Source organism: Notolepis coatsorum (genome assembly GCF_963971535.1).
Source record: "Notolepis coatsorum genome assembly, chromosome: 3".
In the NCBI taxonomy this organism is placed as follows: Eukaryota; Metazoa; Chordata; class Actinopteri; order Aulopiformes; family Paralepididae; genus Notolepis; species Notolepis coatsorum.
Genome location: NC_140167.1, coordinates 79,569,548 through 79,591,791, shown reverse-complemented (window position 1 = coordinate 79,591,791; position 22,244 = coordinate 79,569,548). Strand labels below are relative to the sequence as shown.

The 22,244-nt window shown below is 44.5% G+C and overlaps 1 protein-coding gene across 1 annotated transcript in view; it reads left to right on the top strand.

The window, feature by feature from the left end:
* Positions 1-16,918, top strand: part of ttc14 (tetratricopeptide repeat domain 14) — a 39,013-nt gene extending 22,095 nt beyond the window's left edge. Inside the window, exons 9-13 of the mRNA XM_084310258.1 lie at positions 5,104-5,223; positions 8,063-8,185; positions 10,520-10,637; positions 13,941-14,056; positions 15,568-16,918. Of these exons, the coding sequence (XP_084166384.1) occupies positions 5,104-5,223; positions 8,063-8,185; positions 10,520-10,637; positions 13,941-14,056; positions 15,568-16,852 (1,762 nt within the window). The 3' untranslated portion in view covers positions 16,853-16,918. The remainder of the gene's footprint in view (positions 1-5,103; positions 5,224-8,062; positions 8,186-10,519; positions 10,638-13,940; positions 14,057-15,567) is intronic.
* Positions 16,919-22,244: the final 5,326 nt, after the last annotated feature.

The following is a 22,244-nucleotide window of genomic DNA, read 5'->3' as shown; positions in this document are numbered from 1 at the left end:
TTCCAGTTATCTACAGCGATCCTGTCCCTGACATTACCGAGCGTTACACATGAACGGGCGGCGTCTAGTTTTGTACCAACGGATTTCCAGTTCCGCGTTCTGCGATCTGATTGGCCACTGACGTTTCTGGTGCGATCTGATTGGCCACTGACGTTTCTGGTCATGTGACATGTGCGCCCAATCGCGTGACGCGCCCATTTCCGCCTCGAACAGCTGCAAACTACCTAACGCCTAGTTTATCACTGGTTAAGCTTAGGCGACTCTTTCAAAGTTGGTTAAGGTTAGAGTTTGGAATCAGGGCTGGTGTTCTATCGCCTTGCTCTAAGACAAACTCTAACCTTAACCAACTTCGAAAGAGTGCCTAAGCTTAACCGATGAGAGAAACAGGCGTCACACGATTCGGCGCAACCAGAAACGTCAGTGGCCAATCAGATCGCAGAACGCGAACGCGGAACTGGAAATCCGTTGGTAAAAGTAATCAGGCGAACGGGCGGGCGGGGTTAGTGTTCCATGCCATCGTTGTAAAGGCCTGCCTCGCCTGAGTATTTAAACCCCGCCCCCACGGCTCAGATCGGCTCAGAAAATACACCAGATCGAATTTTTTATCAAGTACTTTGGTGCACCACTTTCTGCCCTTTCAAAGTCCAAGCTGTTTTTGGCTGGGCTCCACCCATACTCGCAATGTGCTTTGAGTGACAGTCACCCACCTGCACTATAGCCTACCTGAGAGATGGTTGATACGCTAGCACAGAGGAAAAACGCAGATAGTAAAATAGTAACGTTAATACACTATAGGGAGGTGTAGTCTGACGTCACTGGTTGTTCCACCCGTATAGGGATTTATCATTGGGAAAATGGATTATCGGCTATTGTAACAATTCTGCCGCTTGGAAATTGAAAAGCTTTCAATTTTTGCACAAAATGAGTTCCCTTCTATCACTAACATTATTGTTTAAGCATTTTTGGTTGAAATAAAATTTGGCGTTTTTCTTTTATGATTAATTGCGAATATTTTCATGTTGAGCTATAGATTGTGGATGAATAAGCACAGAAAGGTACACGATTTAGAAATGGGCAATGGGGAAATACATTGCATTGGACAGAGGGTGGAACACGAAAAACAGCAATGACGTAACCACTACACCTCCCTATTGACACATGTGCAGACAGTTGGCCAATCAATGGCCAATAGTTCAGCTTCAACTCCCATATGAAATGCACACACACACGAGGAGTACCGCTAACGTTAATACACTATTGACACAAACGGATGAATGAACAAGGTCCTACTGCTAATGAACTAATTACGACGTATGTACTTACTGATTCAATACTTTCTTTCAGTCCCGAAGACTTGGTACAGGCTAGCTCCCTTCTTTAGCAACAGCCAGGAAATCACTGCAGCATTATAAAGTCCTTTGTCTCTTCCAAAAACGAACTTGGCCCATTGCTTGTGGAGCACGATATCATTAGGAAATGAGTGCAAGGATGTATTCGCTGCTTGCCCGTTTTGCTCATAATTTCAATGTTACGCTAACTTCCTCGAATTGTTGATTGTGAGCGGTGGCTACAACCACAGAAGGAGCTGAGGTATGCAAATCAGATTTCTTACACGTCACAGATCGGCGTAAATTCAGAATTACTTGGTTCAGTGGGGGAGGTTCCTGTCTCAGCTGTACTGAAGAAATGGGACTGGGTAGAGATTTCACATCTAGTCAGTATTGGTACAACCCCACATTGCTATAAAACAATGCAAACCACTGGAAAAGGCCATTTATAAGATGGGGGACCTTTAAAGAAAAAACATGAGGACCAAGCAACAACCCCAGGTGTTTAGTTTCTTCACAATGTCACAAACACGACGCAAATTTGCATTTAGATTATTGCATTATGTTCCATGATTTTATTAAAACTCATAACATGAGTTTTAATAAAATCATGGACTTTAGTATAAATGGTATAAATGGAGCCCCTTTAGTATGCAACATGAAGGGCGCACACACACACAATATGGAATATCCATTGCATACATTCGTAATTTGCAAATAACATTGCATATTATAATAAAGTATTTGAGCACTACAGTATCTAAAGTCTGGCAACACCTTGGCAGTCAGGTACAGTAGGTGTTAAACATTGGGGGCTGATCAGCCTATAATTTCTCAATAGGCAGTGTGTTCTGGAATAACTTCATTCATCAGGAGTGTCAAATTTCTCAATTCTTCGCTTGATATAATGAATTAAAATGTCCAATCTAATCCAATTTCTAATCCAATTTCGAATGCTCATAATAGCCTAGGGTCTTTACTCTTGGCTACATTTGAAAAAAATATGCAACATTAATTCATACAGTCTGTAGAGATGGATTTATGGCTTTTGTTGTGCCTCTCCGTCAGAGAGGACCAACCAACCTTCTCATAAAGGACACAGTGCTGAGTGTCATATCCATCATTAATGATTAATCTGATGGCAGGTGATTTAAGGTTTGAGGCTGCAGCATGTCTATAGATTACGTCACCATAGTCCAGGACTGATCATTAGAGAGGGAGTAAATTAGTTTGAATATGGCCACCAGTGATGTCATCTGGGACATTGAATCCTTCCGTTAATTACAGCTCAATGAAATGATAAGGTAGCAGTTCCCTATGAGACAAAGTATCGCTAGTTTTTCATCCTCATAATTTTATTTAAGCATTACATCACGCGCAGGAGTGGTTTGTGAAAAATAAACCATGCCTAGGGGTGGTCGTTAGACCCCCCTAGGCATGGTTTATTTTTCACAAATCACGACTGCAAGTGGTGTAATGCTTTTATACAACTGCCACATTCATCCAACCTACCTTATTGCTATACAATAAACACACATTAATCGAAGATTTATTGAAAAAAACATCCGCCACAAAAAGTAGTTCCCACAACAACAAAAAAGAGAAATTGCCTCCATGTGGAAGCAGCTCGGAAGTGCATCCAACCAACTAACACATCCAACTGTCTTTCAACTAGACATCCAACCAACTAACACATCCAACTGTCTTTCAACTAAGACATCCAACCAACTAACACATCCAACTGTCTTTCAACTAAGACATCCAACCAACTAACACGTCCAACTTTTCTTTAGTTTTTAATTATGAAGTTAGCGGTTGTTATTGGAATGATTGATTGAAAATTTTATTACCAGATGCAGAATGGGTACAATACAGTACGGCTCAATAAACACAATTGTTAAGGGGATGCAGACCTACTTTCTATAGAACTTCATTCTTAGATGCTTCTATAGAAAGTAGGTAAAACAAATTAAAAAGTTTTCTTTGCCTTATAGGGAAAAAAAAGTTTTCTTCGCCCTATTTTTTAAGTTTTCTTCGCCCTATTTTTTTATTTATTTTTTTAAACCTACTTTAGAGGGCCTAAACTTAACCAGTTGGAAACCAGGCGTACAGTAATAAAATTAGCAATCAATCAATCAATTCAATATGCCATGCTCACTTAAAACAGCGCAGCACTCAGCTGCTTCTCTCTCAGTCTGACTCTCCCCCGCCGTTGCAGACAGGAGTGTGCGTGTGTGTGTGTGAGAGAGTGAGCTCTGCAGTCAGGGGAAAGGAAGGGGAAAAAAATAAAAATTACAAATAATCAATCAATCAATCCGCGATTTTCCTTTGTTCCACAATGACTCATGACCCATAGATTGCACAATCCAACATTGTGTAAGAGACTAAGACATTCACCGTGACAGAATCGGTTATTATTTAGTCGTTATGACGCTATCAACATATCCATTTGTAAAGATTATTGTCCGCCATCTTGTTTTTTTTTTTTTTTAACTCGGACGCGGAGTGATAGTGATTCGGTTGTGGGCGGGTCCTGGGACCAAGAGCGTGGAATTGTGACGGATACATACGTGTAAATTGACTTTCAGCCAATCAGAATCGAGATATTTGCATGCCGTTGTATAAGGAGCTGTAATTAACACAAGGATTCAATCAATGTCCCTGATAACATCACTGGTGGCCATATTCTAACTAATTTACTCTTAACACTTTGGTTGCCTTGGGTTAAATTAATGATATACCATAGATTGCCAGCGCTATTTGTCTATGGAGAAAGTCCCCTTCTTTGCAGGGCTATAACTTTTTTAATTCTATTGCTACATTGCCATTATTAGGGCCCATTCAAAGTCCTATATGTATTGTTCATTGTGTAGCAACGTTAAACTTTTTCATTCACATATTCATAGTAAAGTATGGTCTAATGTATAAGTATGTTTTCATCTCTTTCTGCAACTTTCTCCAGAACGTGATATATAGCCCCAAATGCATTATATTGATGATGAAATACAGTTTGATGGCAATCAGCGCGATATAAAAAATTCCAACTAGACGTACTTCTAGAAGTTACTACACGTCATCTGATGTTGACCGGATGGGCGAGGGGGCGTTTATAATTCCGTGGGCAGCGTTATACCAATCATCTAATGTGGGTCAAATGTTGATAAAAGCAGTTAGTATCGAAGATGGTAACGTTACACGCTGAAACTCACCCCAGTCTCCGCGCGCCGTTGGGCGATCATCGTCGAGTAGAAATTTTATCATTATGGGATATATTATTACCCGGTCCATCTCCAGCTTGTATAATGGTATATACGTCCAAATCATGTTGTTTATCGAGTTATTGGCAATCGATCGCTATGTAGAGTGACGAGCTAGAATGCCGGAACCAATACTGAGTGCCCGGAAGTAATAGGGCCGACCAGCAAAACCTCTACTGCGCTTCCTGTTAAGCGGTTGCGCCGATCGGCCACCAGATGGCGCTCCTGAACCGCCAGAGAGCTCAGTGGGTCCTGCTGGTGGACCTCAGGCCAGCGGAGGGGGAATATGAATCCGATTCCAGATTTTTGAAATATTGATATAAGGACGCTGTACAGCGTCCCCCGGCAACTTTAGCATGGCCAGCAATGACGCTGTAAAGCGTTTTTAGGCAGTCAAAGTGTTAATAACTCAATAACTTAAGCAAGATAAATCAGTGTTTTTTTTTGTTTTTTGCTCCTTTAAGCATTCCACCTCTCTCTCCCCCTCCCTCCCTCCATCTCTGCTGTCTCTCCCTCAGCGTGCGTGCAGGTGTGGATCATTTTAAACATGGTCGTCATGTTGAGGCCATGAACGAGTACAACAAAGCTCTGGAGATCGACACCAACAACGTGGAGGCTGTGGTGGCTAGAGGAGCCCTGTGAGTAACCTTTAACCTTTAGAAGAGCCCTGTGAGTAACCTTTAACCTTTAGAAGAGCCCTGTGAGTAACCTTTAACCTTTAGAGGAGCCCTGTGAGTAACTAACCCTAGAGGAGCCATGTGAGTAACCTTTAACCTTTAGAGGAACCCTGTGAGTAACTAACCCTAGAGGAGCCCTGTGAGTAACCTTTAACCTTTTAGAGGAGCCCTGTGAGTAGCTAACCCTAGAGGATCCCTGTGAGTAACCTTTAACCTTTAGAGGAGCCCTGTGAGTAACCTTTAACCTTTAGAGGAGCCCTGTGAGTAACCTTTAACCTTTAGAGGACCCCTGTGAGTAACCTTTAACCTTTAGAGGACCCCTGTGAGTAACCTTTAACCTTTAGAGGACCCCTGTGTGTAACCTTTAACCTTTAGAGGAGCCCTGTGAGTAACTAACCCTAGAGGAGTCCTGTGAGTAACTAACCCTAGAGGAGCCATGTGAGTAACCTTTAACCTTTAGAGGAGCCCTGTGAGTAACTAACCCTAGAGGAGCCATGTGAGTAACCTTTAGAGCAGTGGTTCCCAACCTTTTTCCCCCCAGGGACCCCCAAACATCTCTGATGAAATTCGCGGACCCCCTCCTTTTTTTCATTTTAATAACAAACTGCTTATACACAGGCATATGCATCACAATTAGACCCACTATGCTTCTTTGACTTGTGCCTTCAATCAACAAATCTCATCTTGCACCATATGCATTTCAAAATGTTTGGCCAATATTCAAATGCTGTATTCATCCTCTCAAATCAGGCCCTAATGGTGAACGGTTTGCATTTATGGAACAAATCAATGCAACAAATTAAACTAAATATGAGACAGGAAATTCCAATCAGTAGCAGAGAGAATCTGTCCTAGCTGGGTTTAATACCTTTTTTTTGTCATTTTAATAACAAACTGCTTATACACAGGCATATGCATCACAATTAGACCCACTATGCTTCTTTAACTTGTGCCTTCAATCAACAAATCTCATCTTGCACCATATGCATTTCAAAATGTTTGGCCAATATTCAAATCCTGTATTCATCCTCTCAAATCAGTCCCTAATGGTGAACGGTTTGCATTTATGGAACAAATCAATGCAACAAATTAAACTAAATATGAGACAGGAAATTCCAATCAGTAGCAGAGAGAATCTGTCCTAGCTGGGTTTAATACCTTTTTTTTGTCATTTTAATAACAAACTGCTTATACACAGGCATATGCATCATAATTAGACCCACTATGCTTCTTTGACTTGTGCCTTCAATCAACAAATCTAATCTTGCACCATATGTATTTCAAAATTTTGGCCAATATTCAAATCCTGTATTCATCCTCTCAAATCAGGCCCTAATGGTGAACGGTTTGCATTTATGTTGAATGAAGTAAGAATCCACTGCAGTAAAAATATCCTCACCTCGAGTGGTGGTAGTAAGGTTGACTGACATGAGAATGTCCTGCTTCAGATCCTCATTTTCGATATATTGCACATAAACGATGAGCACAGCCTCGTCTGCGACAGTTGTAGTTTCATCAAGTTGTACAGTATGGCAAATGGACCCTTTCTAAGCTTTTCTGACAGCTGCTGCTCGCAATCACTTGACATCTTATCAATTCGGTCTTTCACTACATTGTTCGAGAGTGGTACTGATTTTAGTTTATCCGCCACCTGTGGGCCGCACAGTTTCTAAACCATTTTGATGCAGGCTGGTTTGATGAGCTGCTCGCCAATATTGTGCGGTTTCTTTGCTTTTGCAATTAAAAGCGAACACTCAAAGGAGGCTTCGGTAGCCTTCTGTAAATCACTGCCACCCCTGCTCCACGCTACTCTAACATCAACAGGCTTGTTCGCCTTGAGAGACTGTTCTTTCCTCCGAAAAAAGTTTGGATCCTTCCCAACGGTTTCTGGGTGCTTAGACGCCTGATGTCTCTTCAGCTTGCTGGGCTTCAGGCTCGAGTTTGCCAACTTTTCTCCACAAATCACACACTCAGGTCGTTTGTCTGGTCCCTCAGTGAAGCCCATGGTGATGTAATTTTCGCGATTGCTGTAGGTCCTAACTTTTTTTGCAGATGAGCTGCCGTCATCTCCTTTTCGTTTGTCACACATTTTCGCCTCTGGCGGCTGACTGCAGACGAGCCGAGAAAGTTAACTAGCGTGCTAGGCTAGCTACAGAAAGTGATACAGTCAACTGATTCGCGTTTTAGCGGCTGTGTATTCATTATTCATCCAGGGACCTTGGTGTTACCATAGGGAATGAGATCGCCAAAGTGCAATACCGGCCGCATCCAGCTAGACGGCGGTATCGAGCACCCTTTGAAACCTTATATCTTAGGATGAGCTAATAGCTAGTTTGTTACGATTAGCTAACAACTAGTTAGTTAATAGCTAGTTAGTTGGGGTTAGTTAATATCTAGTTAGTTAGGATTAGTTAATTGCTAATTAGTTATGGTAACTTATTAGCTAGTTATTGTAGTTAGTTAATGGCTAATTAGTTGGGGTTACTTAATAGATAGTTGGTTAGGATGAGCTAATAACTAGTTGGTTATGGTTAGTTCATATCTAGTTAGTTATGATTAGTTAATAACTAGTTAGTTTGGATTAGGGTTAGTCAATAGCTAGTTAGTTAGGGTAACTTATTAGCTAGTTAGTTAATGGCTAGTTAGTTGGGGTTAATTAATAGCTAGTTGGTTAGGATGAGCTAATAACTAGTTTGTTAGGATTAGCTAATAACTAGTTAGTTAATATATAGTTAGTTGGTGTTAGCTAATAATTAGTTATAACTGCCTGTCCCTCTGTCTCTGTGTGTCTGTATCCCAGCTATGCTAATAAAGGTAGCATCCTGAAGGCGATAACAGACTTTGAAGTGGGACTGGAGACGTGCCCTGATCACCGTAACGCCAAGAAGTACCTCAGTCAGACCCTGGTGGAGAGAGGCAGACAGTAAGTACCTCAGTCAGACCCTGGTGGAGAGAGGCAGACAGTAAGTACCTCAGTCAGACCCTGGTGGAGAGAGGCAGACAGTAAGTACCTCAGTCAGACCCTGGTGGAGAGAGGCAGACAGTAAGTACCTCAGTCAGACCCTGGTGGAGAGAGGCAGACAGTAAGTACCTCAGTCAGACCCTGGTGGAGAGAGGCAGACAGTAAGTACCTCAGTCAGACCCTGGTGGAGAGAGGCAGACAGTAAGTACCTCAGTCAGACACTGGTGGAGAGAGGCAGACAGTAAGTACCTCAGTCAGACACTGGTGGAGAGAGGCAGACAGTAAGTACCTCAGTCAGACCCTGGTGGAGAGAGGCAGACAGTAAGTACCTCAGTCAGACCCTGGTGGAGAGAGGCAGACAGTAAGTACCTCAGTCAGACCCTGGTGGAGAGAGGCAGACAGTAAGTACCTCAGTCAGACCCTGGTGGAGAGAGGCAGACAGTAAGTACCTCAGTCAGACCCTGGTGGAGAGAGGCAGACCGTAAGTACCTCAGTCAGACCCTGGTGGAGAGAGGCAGACAGTAAGTACCTCAGTCAGACCCTGGTGGAGAGAGGCAGACAGTAAGTACCTCAGTCAAACACTGGTGGAGAGAGGCAGACAGTAAGTACCTCAGTCAGACCCTGGTGGAGAGAGGCAGACAGTAAGTACCTCAGTCAGACCCTGGTGGAGAGAGGCAGACAGTAAGTACCTCAGTCAGACCCTGGTGGAGAGAGGCAGACAGTAAGTACCTCAGTCAGACACTGGTGGAGAGAGCAGACATTGTGGTTGAGCAGACATTGAGTGCAGAACTAGAGAAGGTTAGCGACTGGCTAGGCCACAACAAGCAGTCCCTCCACGTGGGGAAGACTGAATAGGAGATACTGTTCTCACAGACAAAACATCTGTGAAATATCTTGGTTGCGTCCTGGAAAACAGCTTATCAGGGGAAAGCATGGCTCACTAAGCACTTACAAAGATCAATAACAGGACTAGATACCTAGCCAGAATCTCTAATTTTTTAGATCAGTCAGCGATGAAGATTCTTGCTGGAGCACTCATACAGTGTCACTATGACTATGCGTGTGGCTCCTGGTACAACAGTGCCCCCAAAAGTCAGAAAATAAAACTACAGACATCACAAAACAAGCTAATCAGGGTAATACTTAGGCTACCTGCCCGAACCCACCTTGACCCATCTCACTTTGAGATCATGAGATGGCTTAAGGTGGAAGACAGAGTAAACCAGATAGGGATGTGCCTAGTTCACAGAATAGTGCACGGGGTAGTGCCAGTGTACTTTAACAACTACTTCAACCGAATCAGAGACACCCATGCATACCAAACTAGGCGCAGCTCAACTGACTTTGTGCCAGTCAGATTCAGGAGCTGTATGGGGAAGGAGTCATTTCTGTATTCAGCAGCTATCTATTGGAACAGTCTGCCCAGTGACCTGAAAATCGTAGACAATGCCGTTAGATTCAAGTCCAGCCTGAAGACATGGCTCAAAAGGGACTATACTTGACCTAGACACTTAGCTTAAGGCACCCTTGCATGTTGTATGAGTCTGTTATGTATATAAATGTTAAATGGTATATGTGATGTGTTGTGATGTCACGTTTTGTATGATGCATGTATTAAGCATCACACTCCCCACCCCCCTACAAGGACCACAATGGAAATAAGCTCTGAGCTTTTTTGTGTTTCATCCTTGGCAGTATATCCTGACTGTGCTCTTCTGTCACATGTTTATTTTTTATATTGTCAAATAAAGTCATTCATTCATTCATTCATTCATTCATTCATTCATTCATTCATTCATTCATTCAGAGAGCAGTAAGTACCTCAGTCAGAGTGGAGAGAGGCAGACAGTAAGTACCTCAGTCAGACCCTGGTGGAGAGAGAGCAGTAAGTACCTCAGTCAGACCCTGGTGGAGAGAGAGCAGTAAGTACCTCAGTCAGAGTGGAGAGAGGCAGACAGTAAGTACCTCAGTCAGACCCTGGTGGAGAGAGAGCAGTAAGTACCTCAGTCAGACCCTGGTGGAGAGAGAGCAGTAAGTACCTCAGTCAGACCCTGGTGGAGAGAGAGCAGTAAGTACCTCAGTCAGACCCTGGTGGAGAGAGAGCAGTAAGTACCTCAGTCAGAGTGGAGAGAGAGCAGTTAGTACTGTGTGTGTGTTGTGGTGTGAATACTATTACACTTTACTGTTACATTTGCACTCTGGTTGGACTTATTTTTGTTGTACTGTACTTGTGCTGTATGATGACTGTAAATGTGACTACCGGTAATCTAATCTAAATTGTGTGCGTGTGTGTAGGCTAGAGGACCAGGAGAAGCTGGTAACAGCTGAAGGTCTTTATCGTAGAGCTCTGTCTCTAGACAACACCTATCCTGAAGCCCAGGAGGCTCTACGCAAGATCACTGCTACCATACAGGTTAGACACACTCAACCATACAGGTTAGACACACTCAACCATACAGGTTAGACACACTCAACCATACAGGTTAGACACACTATCTACCATACAGGTTAGACACACTCAACCATACAGGTTAGATACATTCAACCATACAGGTTAGATACACTCAACCATACAGGTTAGACACACTCAACCATACAGGTTAGACACACTATCTACCATACAGGTTAGACACACTCAACCATACAGGTTAGATACATTCAACCATACAGGTTAGATACACTCAACCATACAGGTTAGACACACTTAACCATACAGGTTAGACACACTATCTACCATACAGGTTAGACACACTCAACCATACAGGTTAGATACATTCAACCATACAGGTTAGACACACTCAACCATACAGGTTAGACACACTCAACCATACAGGTTAGACACACTATCAACCATACAGGTTAGACACACTCAACCATACAGGTTAGATACATTCAACCATACAGGTTAGACACACTCAACCATACAGGTTAGACACACTATATTTTTTTTGTTCTTGCAACATATTCTGGCTAAATATGCCTCGTTTTATAAATGTGTATTGATAACATAGTGCTGTAATTAAACTTTCTAATAAATATGCATGATCAAGTTCAACAACGTGTGCTTTTACTTTGATATTCCTTAATTCCACGTTTGAAATTAAGCGATACATTAAGTGTGGGGTCCCCAAAAAAAAAAATACTAAATAAAATGTGGTCGCGGTATAAAAAAGTTTGAGATCCCCTGCATTATCAACTATACACACACACACACACACACACACACACACACACACACACACACACACACACAGATACCAGTGGGTTGGTTAGTAATACTGATGAAGTGTTTTGTTGTGTGTTGTGTTTCTGTGACCCCGGGACTTTGCCCTTTGACCCATTGCGTTGCCATGACCTCACCACCTGCCTGCCCGGGGAACCAACAAACAAATCAACAAACAAACAAACAAACAAACACGGTCTCTGCTGATGGCCACCGGTGTTCTATGGTGCTGACGTGGTAACTATGACAACCGCTCTCTATCTGTCTGTCTGTTTCTCCATCCTCTCTGTCTGTTTCTCTATCTGTCTGTCTGTTTCTCTATCTGTCTGTCTGTTTCTCCATCCTGTCTGTCTGTTTCTCTATCTGTCTGTCTGTTTCTCTATCTGTCTGTCTGTTTCTCTATCTGTCTGTCTGTTTCTCCATCCTGTCTGTCTGTTTCTCTATTTGTCTGTCTGTTTCTCTATCCGTCTCTGTTTCTCTATTTGTCTGTCTGTTTCTCCATCCTGTCTGTCTGTTTCTCTATTTGTCTGTCTGTTTCTCTATCCGTCTCTGTTTCTCTATTTGTCTGTCTGTTTCTCTGTACGGTCTGTCTGTTTCTCTGTTTGTCTGTCTGTTTCTCTGTTTGTCTGTCTGTTTCTCTACTGTCTGTCTGTTTCTCTATCTGTGTCTGTTTCTCTATCCTGTCTGTTTCTCTATCTGTCTGTCTGTTTCTCTATTTGTCTGTCTGTTTCTCTGTCTGTCTGTCTGTTTCTCTGTACTGTCTGTCTGTTTCTCTGTACTGTCTGTTTCTCTATCCGTCTGTCTGTTTCTCTATCCTGTCTGTTTCTCTATCTCTATCTGTCTGTCTGTTTCTCTATCTGTCTGTCTGTTTCTCTATCTGTCTGTCTGTTTCTCTATCCTGTCTGTCTGTTTCTCTATCCGTCTGTCTGTTTCTCTATCCTGTCTGTTTCTCTATCTCTATCTGTCTGTCTGTTTCTCTATCTGTCTGTCTGTTTCTCTATCTGTCTGTCTGTTTCTCTATCCTGTCTGTCTGTTTCTCTATCCGTCTGTCTGTTTCTCTATCTCTCTATCTGTGTCTGTTTCTCTATCCTGTCTGTCTGTTTCTCTATCCTGTCTGTCTGTTTCTCTATCCTGTCTGTCTGTTTCTCTATCCTGTCTTTTTCTCTATCTGTCTGTCTGTTTCTCTATCCTGTCTGTCTGTTTCTCTATCTCTCTATCCTGGCTGTCTATCCTACATTCTGTCTTTCTGCGTTAATCCTTTCATCCCTGTATATATCCTCTCTCTGTATGGCTGTGCGGTCTGTGGGCCAGTCTATCTCTCTCACCCCTATCTCTCTTATCACTTATCTCTCACCCCTATCTCTCCATCACCTATCTCTCACACCCATCTCTCTATCACCTATCTCTCACACCCATCTCTATCACCTATCTCTCACACCCATCGCTCTATCACCTATCTCTCACACCCATCTTTATCACCTATCTATCACTTATCTCTCATCCATCTCTCTCGCATCCTCCTATCTATATCATCCTCCTATCTCTCTCATCCTTCTTTCTCTCTCATCCTCCTATCTCTATCATCCTATCTATATCATCCTCATATCTCTATAATCCCCCTGTCTCTATCATTATCCTATCTCTATCATCCTATTTCTCTATCATCCTCCTATCTCTCTCATCCTCCTATCTCATCATTTTCTCTCTTCCATCCTCCCTTCCTTTCCTCTCTTCTCTCCTCTCCCTTTCCTCTCCTCTCCCTTTCCTCTCTTCTCTCCTCTCCCTTTCCTCTCTTCTCTCCTCTCCCTTTCCTCTCTTCTCTCCTCTCCCTTTCCTCTTTTCTCTCCTCTCCCTTTCCTCTCTTCTCTCATCTCTCTTTCCTCTCCTCTCTCTTCTCTCCTCTCCTGTTGTTGTTGGGGTATGAACTCATCCTTCTATCTCTATCATCCTCCTATCATCATTTTCTCTCTTCCATCCTCCCTTCCTTTCCTCTCCTCTCCTATCCCGTTCCTCTCTTCTCTCCTCTCCCCTCTCCTCTCCTCTCCCTTTCCTCTCTTCTCTCCTCTCCCTCTCCCTCTCCTCTCCCCTCTCTTCTCTCCTCTCCTCTCCCTTTCCTCTCTTCTCTCCTCTCTTCTCCCTTTCCTCTCTTCTCTCCTCTCCCTCTCCTCCCTCTTCTCTCCTCTCCCTCTCCTCTCCTCTCCCTTTCCTCTCTTCTCTCCCTCTCCTCTCTTCTCTCCCACTCCTCTCTCCTCTCCCTCTCTTCTCTCCTCTCCTTTCCTCTCCTCTCTCTTCTCCCTTTCCTCTCTCCTCTCCTCTCTTCTCTCCTCTCCTCTCCCTCTCCTCTCTCTTCTCTCCTCTCCTGTTGTTGTTGGGGTATGAACTTTTGCTTGTGATGTTGCTGCTGTTGGAACACGTTGCCTCTGTGGCCGTGCGGCTGCTCTGGTTTCATTTCTACCATGCGTTGCGTTGCGTCGTCTGGTCGCTGCTGTAAAGAAATCCCTGCGTCTGCGAGAGGAAGCTCTAGCCAAAGAGCAGGAGAAGCAGGAGAAGCTAGAGAGCAGCCAGACCAGCGCCGCCAAGTTACGTAAGATCATGAAAGAGGAGAAGAGGTGAGTCTGGAATATTAACTACCGGCCAGCTGGCTGGAGGATGCGCCTCCTCTGAATGTATCCAATTACAGGGTGGCCACGCCCCCCTCTGAATGTATCCAATTACAGGGAGGCCACCTCCCTCTGAATGTATCCAATTACAGGGTGACCACGCCCCTTCTGAATGTATCCAATTGCAGGGTGACCACGCCCCTTCTGAATGTATCCAATTGCAGGGTGGCCACGCCCCCTCTGAATGTATCCGATTACAGGGCGACCACGCCCCCTCTGAATGTATCCGATTACAGGGTGACCACGCCCCCTCTGAATGTATCCGATTACAGGGTGACCACGCCCCTTCTGAATGTATCCAATTGCAGGCTCTTAAACCCTACCCATAATTATTTTCAGAAAATTCGCCTAAAAATACATACCTAAGTACATGGAAGATTGCTCCACTTCTACAAGGTCCATTTGCATGTTCTTGGTATCTAGGGACATCTATGGATCTCAGGAAATGTATTCCCAGTGTCAGAAATATTGTGTCTGTTACTAGGCTTAAGTAAATTGTAATGAACCAAAGGAGAATATACAATTTCTTTTTTTTCTTTTTTCATATTTGACAGTCAATAACACCATGTGAACATTGACCAGACGTGAATAATTGCCACTGAACTCATTCAGCACCCTCTTGAGATCAGGTGTACAGAAAATCTAAGCAAATGAATAAAGGGCAGATGATTTACAGTTTTTTTTTGTAGATACAGTACTGAATTTTGCCATCCAGACACATGCAATTTGAGATATGAATATAAAATATCAGGCCTATAAATGACCTTATTATGGCTAAGTCACACATCTATGGATCGGGCCAACTTACAAAAAAGTAACTGTACTTACAGTAGATTTCATTTACAGTTTGTGCTGCCCTGTCACTGTCAGGGACGCCTGGTGGTACTAAATCCAGATTGAACTCTGCCATTGGAAAGAGGAGATTTTGCCCGATCCATAGATGTGACTTGGCCATAATACGGTCATTTATAGGCCTGATATTCTATATTCATATTTCAAATTGCATGTGTACGGATGGCAAAATTCAATACTGTATCTACAAAAAACCCTGTAAATCATCTGCCCTTTATTCATTTGCTTAGATGTTTTGTACACTTGACCTGAATGAGCTCAGTGGCAATTATTCACGTCTGGTCAATGTTAGCATGGTGTTATTCACCGTCAAATATGAAAAAAATAAATACAAATAATTTATATTCTCCTTTGGTTCATTACAATTTACTCAAGCCTAGTAACAGACACAATTTGCAAATGGACCTTGTAGAAGTGGAGCAATCTTCCATTTACTTAGGTATGTATTTTTAGGCTAATCTTCTTAAAATATGTTAAATTTAATTAAATGGTGGCATTAAAAGGTTACTGTGGCATTACATCTAAAGGCACTCGTAGGAACGGCAGATTAAAGTATTGATTAGAATGTTTGTGATTCAGATCCGCCTGACTGCTTAATCTCTCTCTAGGATGAAAAAGAAACGAAAGAGATCCTCCTCCTCTTCCTCCTCCTCCTCCTCTTCCTCGTCCTCCCGCAGGAGGTCCAAGAAGAGGAAGAAGAAGAGGAGGAGGTCTGAGAAGAGACAGCGCAGGATCTCCTCTAGGGAGGAGGAGGAGGAAGAGGAGGAGTGGTGTCCTGCACCTGCCAACACCTGCGCCTCCTTCCTCAACCAGAAAGGAGGCCCGGGGGGGTTTTGGGCGAGGGAAGAGGCGGAGAAGGAGGAGCAGGAGGACAGAAGGATCAGCCAGCTCTACTCTTTATCAGGAGCATCTGAAGACGAGGCCTCGGACTCCTCCTCGCGCAGGGAGGGGAGGAGAAAGGACCAAGAGGAGGGGAAGAGGAGGGGAAGGATGGAGAGAGACAGCCGGAGCAGGAGCACAGGCGGGGAGAGGAGGAAGAGCGGAGGTGGGGAGAGGAGGAGCGGAGAGAGAGGGAGGGAGTTGAACGGGAGAGGAGAGAGGAGGAACAGTGAGGCTTGCAGGAGGAGCAGCTTAGAGGAGAAGGAGAGGCGAAGACGCTCCACCTCCTCTGTGGAATCGGAGTCTTCTCTGAGATCCCAGAGACGCTCCCCCTCCCAGAGGTCTGATCGCTACGAGCAGAGCTCCGCTTCAGCCTCCAGACGCTCAGCCTCCAGACGCTCTGGTTCAGCCTCCAGACGCTCTGGTTCAGCCTCCAGACGCTCAGCCTCCAGACGCTCTGGTTCAGCCTCCAGACGCTCTGGTTCAGCCTCCAGACGCTCTGGTTCAGCCTCCAGACGCTCAGGTTCAGCCTCCAGACACTCCCCTTCAGCCTCCAGACGCTCAGCCTCCAGATGCTCTGGTTCAGCCTCCAGACGCTCTGGTTCAGCCTCCAGACACTCCCATTCAGCCTCCAGACGCTCCGGTTCAGCCTCCAGACGCTCTGGTTCAGCCTCCAGACGCTCTGGTTCAGCCTCCAGACGCTCCCACAACAGACTGAGACGGGACAGCTCCTTGTCCAGGAAAACCTCCCTGGATGGTGGTAGAACCTCCCTGGACGGCGGTAGGTATGACGACGAGGAAAGCAGAGGGAGGGAGGAGAGGGGAGAAAGGGGCGACGAGAGGAGAAGAACGAGCGGCAAGTCGGAGGGAGGAGGCGACAGGAGAGTGACCGGCGCCGGGTCCAGTAACGGGCAGGGAGGTGGGCCCAAGAAAGACCTGCCCACAAACCTACTGGACATCTTCAACCAGATCGCCCGCTTTAAGAAGGAGAAAGGAGGCACGCCCAGAAAATAAGTCAACCTGGAGACCCTCCTTCAGACCCTAACATCCATGTTTTCAAACCTGGTTATCTGAAGACAAGTCGGAATGCATGGGGGGGGGGGGGGGGGGGGGGGGCTGAAATAAATGTTGTAGATTAACTATTAATGGTGATAATAGCACATTTTGTTAATGTCAGCCGTCGTGGCTGAATGATCACCTAATGATCATATCTGATCATTAAGAACTCTATTATCTGTGACGTGTTTAAAACGCATGTGCTGATTCATTCTGGAGTAGAGAGACATGTGGTCAGACGGTAGAGACACTAGATCACACCAGAGCGTCAACGTGCTGGGGACGCCATGTTGACACCGCGCTTCTACCGTATCAAAGACGTCGGCGCGGTGACCGGCCTGCATTTCCAGTTAGTTAGTGGGCGGACATGAACACTGATGTAGTGACTGACTATGTATCCCTGTCATGTGCCATTGCTTTCCTTTGATCTCAGCCTATTTCCTGTGTCTTTGATTTCTAAATAAACTATCTTTACCACTCGGTTATTCTGCTCTCTGTTGCTCCAGTTTACTGCGCTTGTTTTGTTTTGCTTTGCTTTTCATTTGCAACTTGTTTATTTAGAGGTAGGCCTGTCCCCGACTAAGGATTTGTATAGTCGACTTTGATTGGCCAAAATTCACTGATAGTCGACTGGCAGACCAGACATTAAGCACCCCCCACAGCCCAAATGGAATGATCCAATCGACTGAGAGATTGGCTCCTTTCGATCGTTTAGTCGACTATTCGACTAGTCGAGGTCAGCCCTATTTAGAGGTGCTATAGATCAGGGGTTCTCAACCTTTCTGCTGCCAAGGCACCCCTGTGTTCAATAAAATATTCCAGGGCACCCCTACATACGATAAAGACTTTTCCGGTCCTGTCTTTTTTGCTACAATGATGACAAAAGTGCTTGCTTTCAAAATAACCGGGAAACACATTTGTGTGTATATGCAGGCTATATAATGCATTATTAACAGCTTAGTACTGTTGACATTACACTGCTTGTAGTAAATCAAATAGCATATTTAAATAAAATTACAGAAAATGATCACTAAAGTGCTATCTGTTGCAGCTGCACACTTCCATAAAAATAGCATATTTGGATAAGTGTGACCATTTCTCAAACTGAAAATCATGTATTTTTTTTTATACAGAAAAGGATCACTAAAGTGCCATCTGTTGCAGCTGCACTGTTCTCCATAAAAATAGCATATTTGGATAAGTTTGACCATTTCTCAAAAACAGAAAATCATGTATTTTTGTTAAATACAGAAAAGGATCACTAAGTTACCATTTCTCAAAAAATATAAATAAATACAGAAAATAAGCACTCGTTCACTCAGTGGACATTTCTAGCTCAATGCGAGGTCTGCTGCTGCTGGCTAATAATACGGTCAATACGTCGGGAGATCTTTGACAAGGCAACACGCATGTCATCCTCAAGGCTCAACTTGGCCCTATATTTTGTTTTCAGAGCTGTCATGGATGAAAAGCCAGCTTCACACAGATATGTGGTGCTGAATGGTATCAACACCTTAACTGCTGCATCATGAGATACTTGGTACTCAGCACCACACTCTGAAACTAGCTCTCCAGGTGGTATCAGATGAGATTTCAATGAGTTCTTCCAAGAGTTTGGATGGAGATGTGTCAGGAAGCTTTGTCTCAATGTTTAACATTTTTTTTAATCCAGAGTAACTTGGTGATCCTTTTCTGTGTTTTATTAAATAATGATTTTCAGATTTTGAGAAATGGTCAAACTTATCCAAATATGGTATTTTCATGGAAAACAGTGCAGCTGCAACAGATAGCACTTTAGTGGTCATTTTATGTAATCCAAAAAGAATAAAAAAAAAAACGTTTCTTTTTAATCTCAAGGCCGCTCTCTGCACCCCTGTTGAGAACCGCTGCTATAGATAACATTCAGGAATTATCGTTTTGCCTTACTGATCATTTTGAACTGAGTTTGTCTACATTTTCACATTTTATTTCTATTGCAAAAGTGGCCTTACATTTTATTCAACGGTGGTAAATATATTCAACGGTGGTAATAAAAGGTCTCAACGTCTTATTTAAAGGTGCTATAGACAACATTCAGCCACTAAATGTTAAAGGTGCTATATAGAACACATTCAGCCACTAGATGTTAAAGGTGGTATAGAAAACATTCAGCCACTAGATGTTAAAGGTGCTATAGACAACATTCAGCCACTAGATGGTAAATAAATGGCTGCATTTATTTATCCAAAGCGACAATTTGTTCCTCACATTTTACCCATCCACTCACATTCACACACTCATGGCAGAAACAACCATGCAAGGTGCCAACCTGCACATCGGGTACATTATTATTATTAAAAAATCAATTATTTAAATCTGTATTTAATTTTTTATAAATTCATTAACTCATTCAACGGCAGTCACAAGTATAGTCGGGTTAACTAGCCAACCGTTCAGCGGCAATCACGAGTATAGTCGGGTTTTAATCGTTATTTATTTTATTAGCTATATCCATTTTCATCCATACAGCCTGATGTTATCATTGGGAATGGGTCTGAGCTCGCAAAAGGGCAAATACCGCCGCCTACGCCTTCCAGCAGGTATTGCACTCTATTACAAATCGTGTAGTTTCTTTTCAGGGCCGATCTGAGCTGTGCGGGCGGGGTCTAAATACTCTGATGAGGCAGGCCTTTACAACGATGGCATGGTACACTAACCCCGCCCACCCGTTCATGTGTAACGCTCTGTAATGTGGGACGGACCTCCACAAGCAGTATTTGGAATGGCGATCAGATAATTAGATTATTTCTTTTGCATTACATCAGATACCAGGTAAGGACTATATATAAAATCTTGCGTTGATCTGATATTTCTTTCTACCCTGATTGCGGCTGTCTGTGTGTGGCTGTGTGCCCTTGAGTGGGAGGAGGTGGCGGGGGAGAGCCGCGCTCTAGGGCCCTTTTCATTCTTGCATGAGGAAGGATAATAACGATAATCTAGCGTTGATTTCAGGATGATTAGATAATGACAACGTGTTTAGTGTATTCCACTAAAGGGCTATTATCGCGTCTTTTCCTGGGATTACTAAGAATCACAAACTATTCATATTCAAAACGGAAATGTACGGATGAAAAAACAATCCGTTTTGTGCATGTTGACTGGAAGCAACTCACTGACAATCGACTGATGTATTGGACCCATAGCTATAATATAAGATATATTTTAAGCACTTGCAAATCTCGCAGTCCCCCCATTGATTAAAGCGATGGCGTACGCCTTACTAGTGCCCTCTGGCACATTAACACTTTGAGTGCCAACGACACTATATGTCGTTAGTTCATGCCGACCATTGAATGCCAGCGATGACATATATAGCGTTTTTTTTTCTTTTTTTACTAGCGATTTGAATTCATATTTCATCAATCTAGTCTCACATTAGTGCTGCAAACTCTCTGAGCTCCATTGGGAAAATACCGCCCCCTATCGTCTCTCCCTGCACCCCATTGGATTAGACTGATGGGGGGGGGGGGGGGGGGTCCAGTTTCCTCATTTTACTTCTCCGGCAAGGCATCCGAAGAGATCCAAGTTATTGCCGAGCCGCAAAACAGCGTGAAATACATATTTCCAGTACCCAGCGCTGAATCAATAAACGCGATCGATATTTGGAATGGCAATCAGGAATTGGAATAATCTTTTTGGAGAACATCTTGTTGAAGGCAGAGGTTCTGTGTAGGATTGTTAGTAACTGTCTAACTGCATATATAACTGTTCACACTTTAACTGTCTACCTGCATATATAACTGTGTCCACTAGAGGGCGTCCTAGGCAGAGACACTCAGGAGTACTACCAGGTGGTGAGTATAAGTAGCCATGTCTCCTCCCACTTCTTTCTCTCCCCCCATGTCTCAGTGAGAGAAGACCTGTAGAACTGCTGCTCTTCATGTGAATAAATAAACCACGGCAGTTAAGGCTCAAGATAGAAACCATGCCTCTTGACCACATTATTGTCGCCCTATAGCCGAATTCTGTTAACAGGTTATGGGCCCAGATAACGCTGGGGCGAAATAATAAGGGTACTGTAGCAAGCTTAGCTGAAGAATAGGTTAGCGCCGGGAGCACCGCGTGGCTAGACGCTAGGCCAACAAGAGCAAAAGCTAAGCATACCACTAACGAAGAGGATGGAAAACAAGAGAAGGGGCAAATGGCCGACATTCAATGGAAAAGCAGAGGACTATGAGCTCTGGGAAGAGCGCATGCTATGCTGCATGCACGGAGCGGGACTGAAGGAGACGATCTTGGCAACCCCCATGGGAGACCTGACGGCGGAAGAGCAAGCCCTGGACGACCAGCGTAACGCAAACGCGTACTGTGAGTTAGCGCCGCTGCTCGACGACACCAGCTTGGGGCTGATATTCCGCGACACTAAAGACTGAGGCCGAGAAAGCCTGGAGGAATTGAGAGAGCATTACATAGGGCGAGGAAGACCCAGAGTCGTGGCTCTCTACATAGCACTAACGGGCCTGAGGAAGGCCCACAGAGACTGTGACCGAATACGTCAACAAAGCGGAGCAGATCACGACGCCATTGAGGAGTGCCGGAGAAGCACCAAGCGATGGGCTAATGATGGCGATGATAATGAGAGGACTACCGGAGCTGTACAAACCGTGGTAACACACGGTTCAACGGACATGACGTTGGGACAGTTCAAGGCTAAGTTGAGGAACTTCGAGGCCTCAGAAGACACCCACCCAGCCGCTGCGGAGGAGGGGGAGAGGGTGCTAAAGGCCGAGCGACGCCAAGGGAGAGAACCAGGACCACGACGGAACTGGCGATGCGGAGATAAAGGCCATCGGAGAAGCGACTGCACAAAGACTGTCTGGTGTAGCTTCTGCAAATCCACGGGGCACACAGACAGAGCGTGCATGAAGAAACACGACCAGAGCGCGCTATACGCGCATGGGCAAGATGGCGGCCATGGACGAGACGACGGCCATGGACGGGATGGAGGCCATGGACAAAATGGCGGCTACAGACGGAATGGCGGCTACAGACGAGACGGAGGCCACGGACAAAATCGCGGCTACGGACAAGAAGACGGCTGTGGACAGGATGACGACAGCGGACACGATGGCGGTGACGGTCGGCGTGAGACGGATCGAGACGATGCCCGGAGAATAACGGAAAAAGAAGACTGCGCCGGACCGGCCCAGCTGCAGCGGGCCCAGAGAAGGGGACTGATCGTGGACACAGGTGCGTCGTCCCATATCATCAACGACAGGAGTCGGTTCAAGAACTTTGACAACACTTTCCACCCGGAGAGGCACAGCATGGAGCTGGCGGACGGGAGACGCACCTACGGATTGGCGCAAGA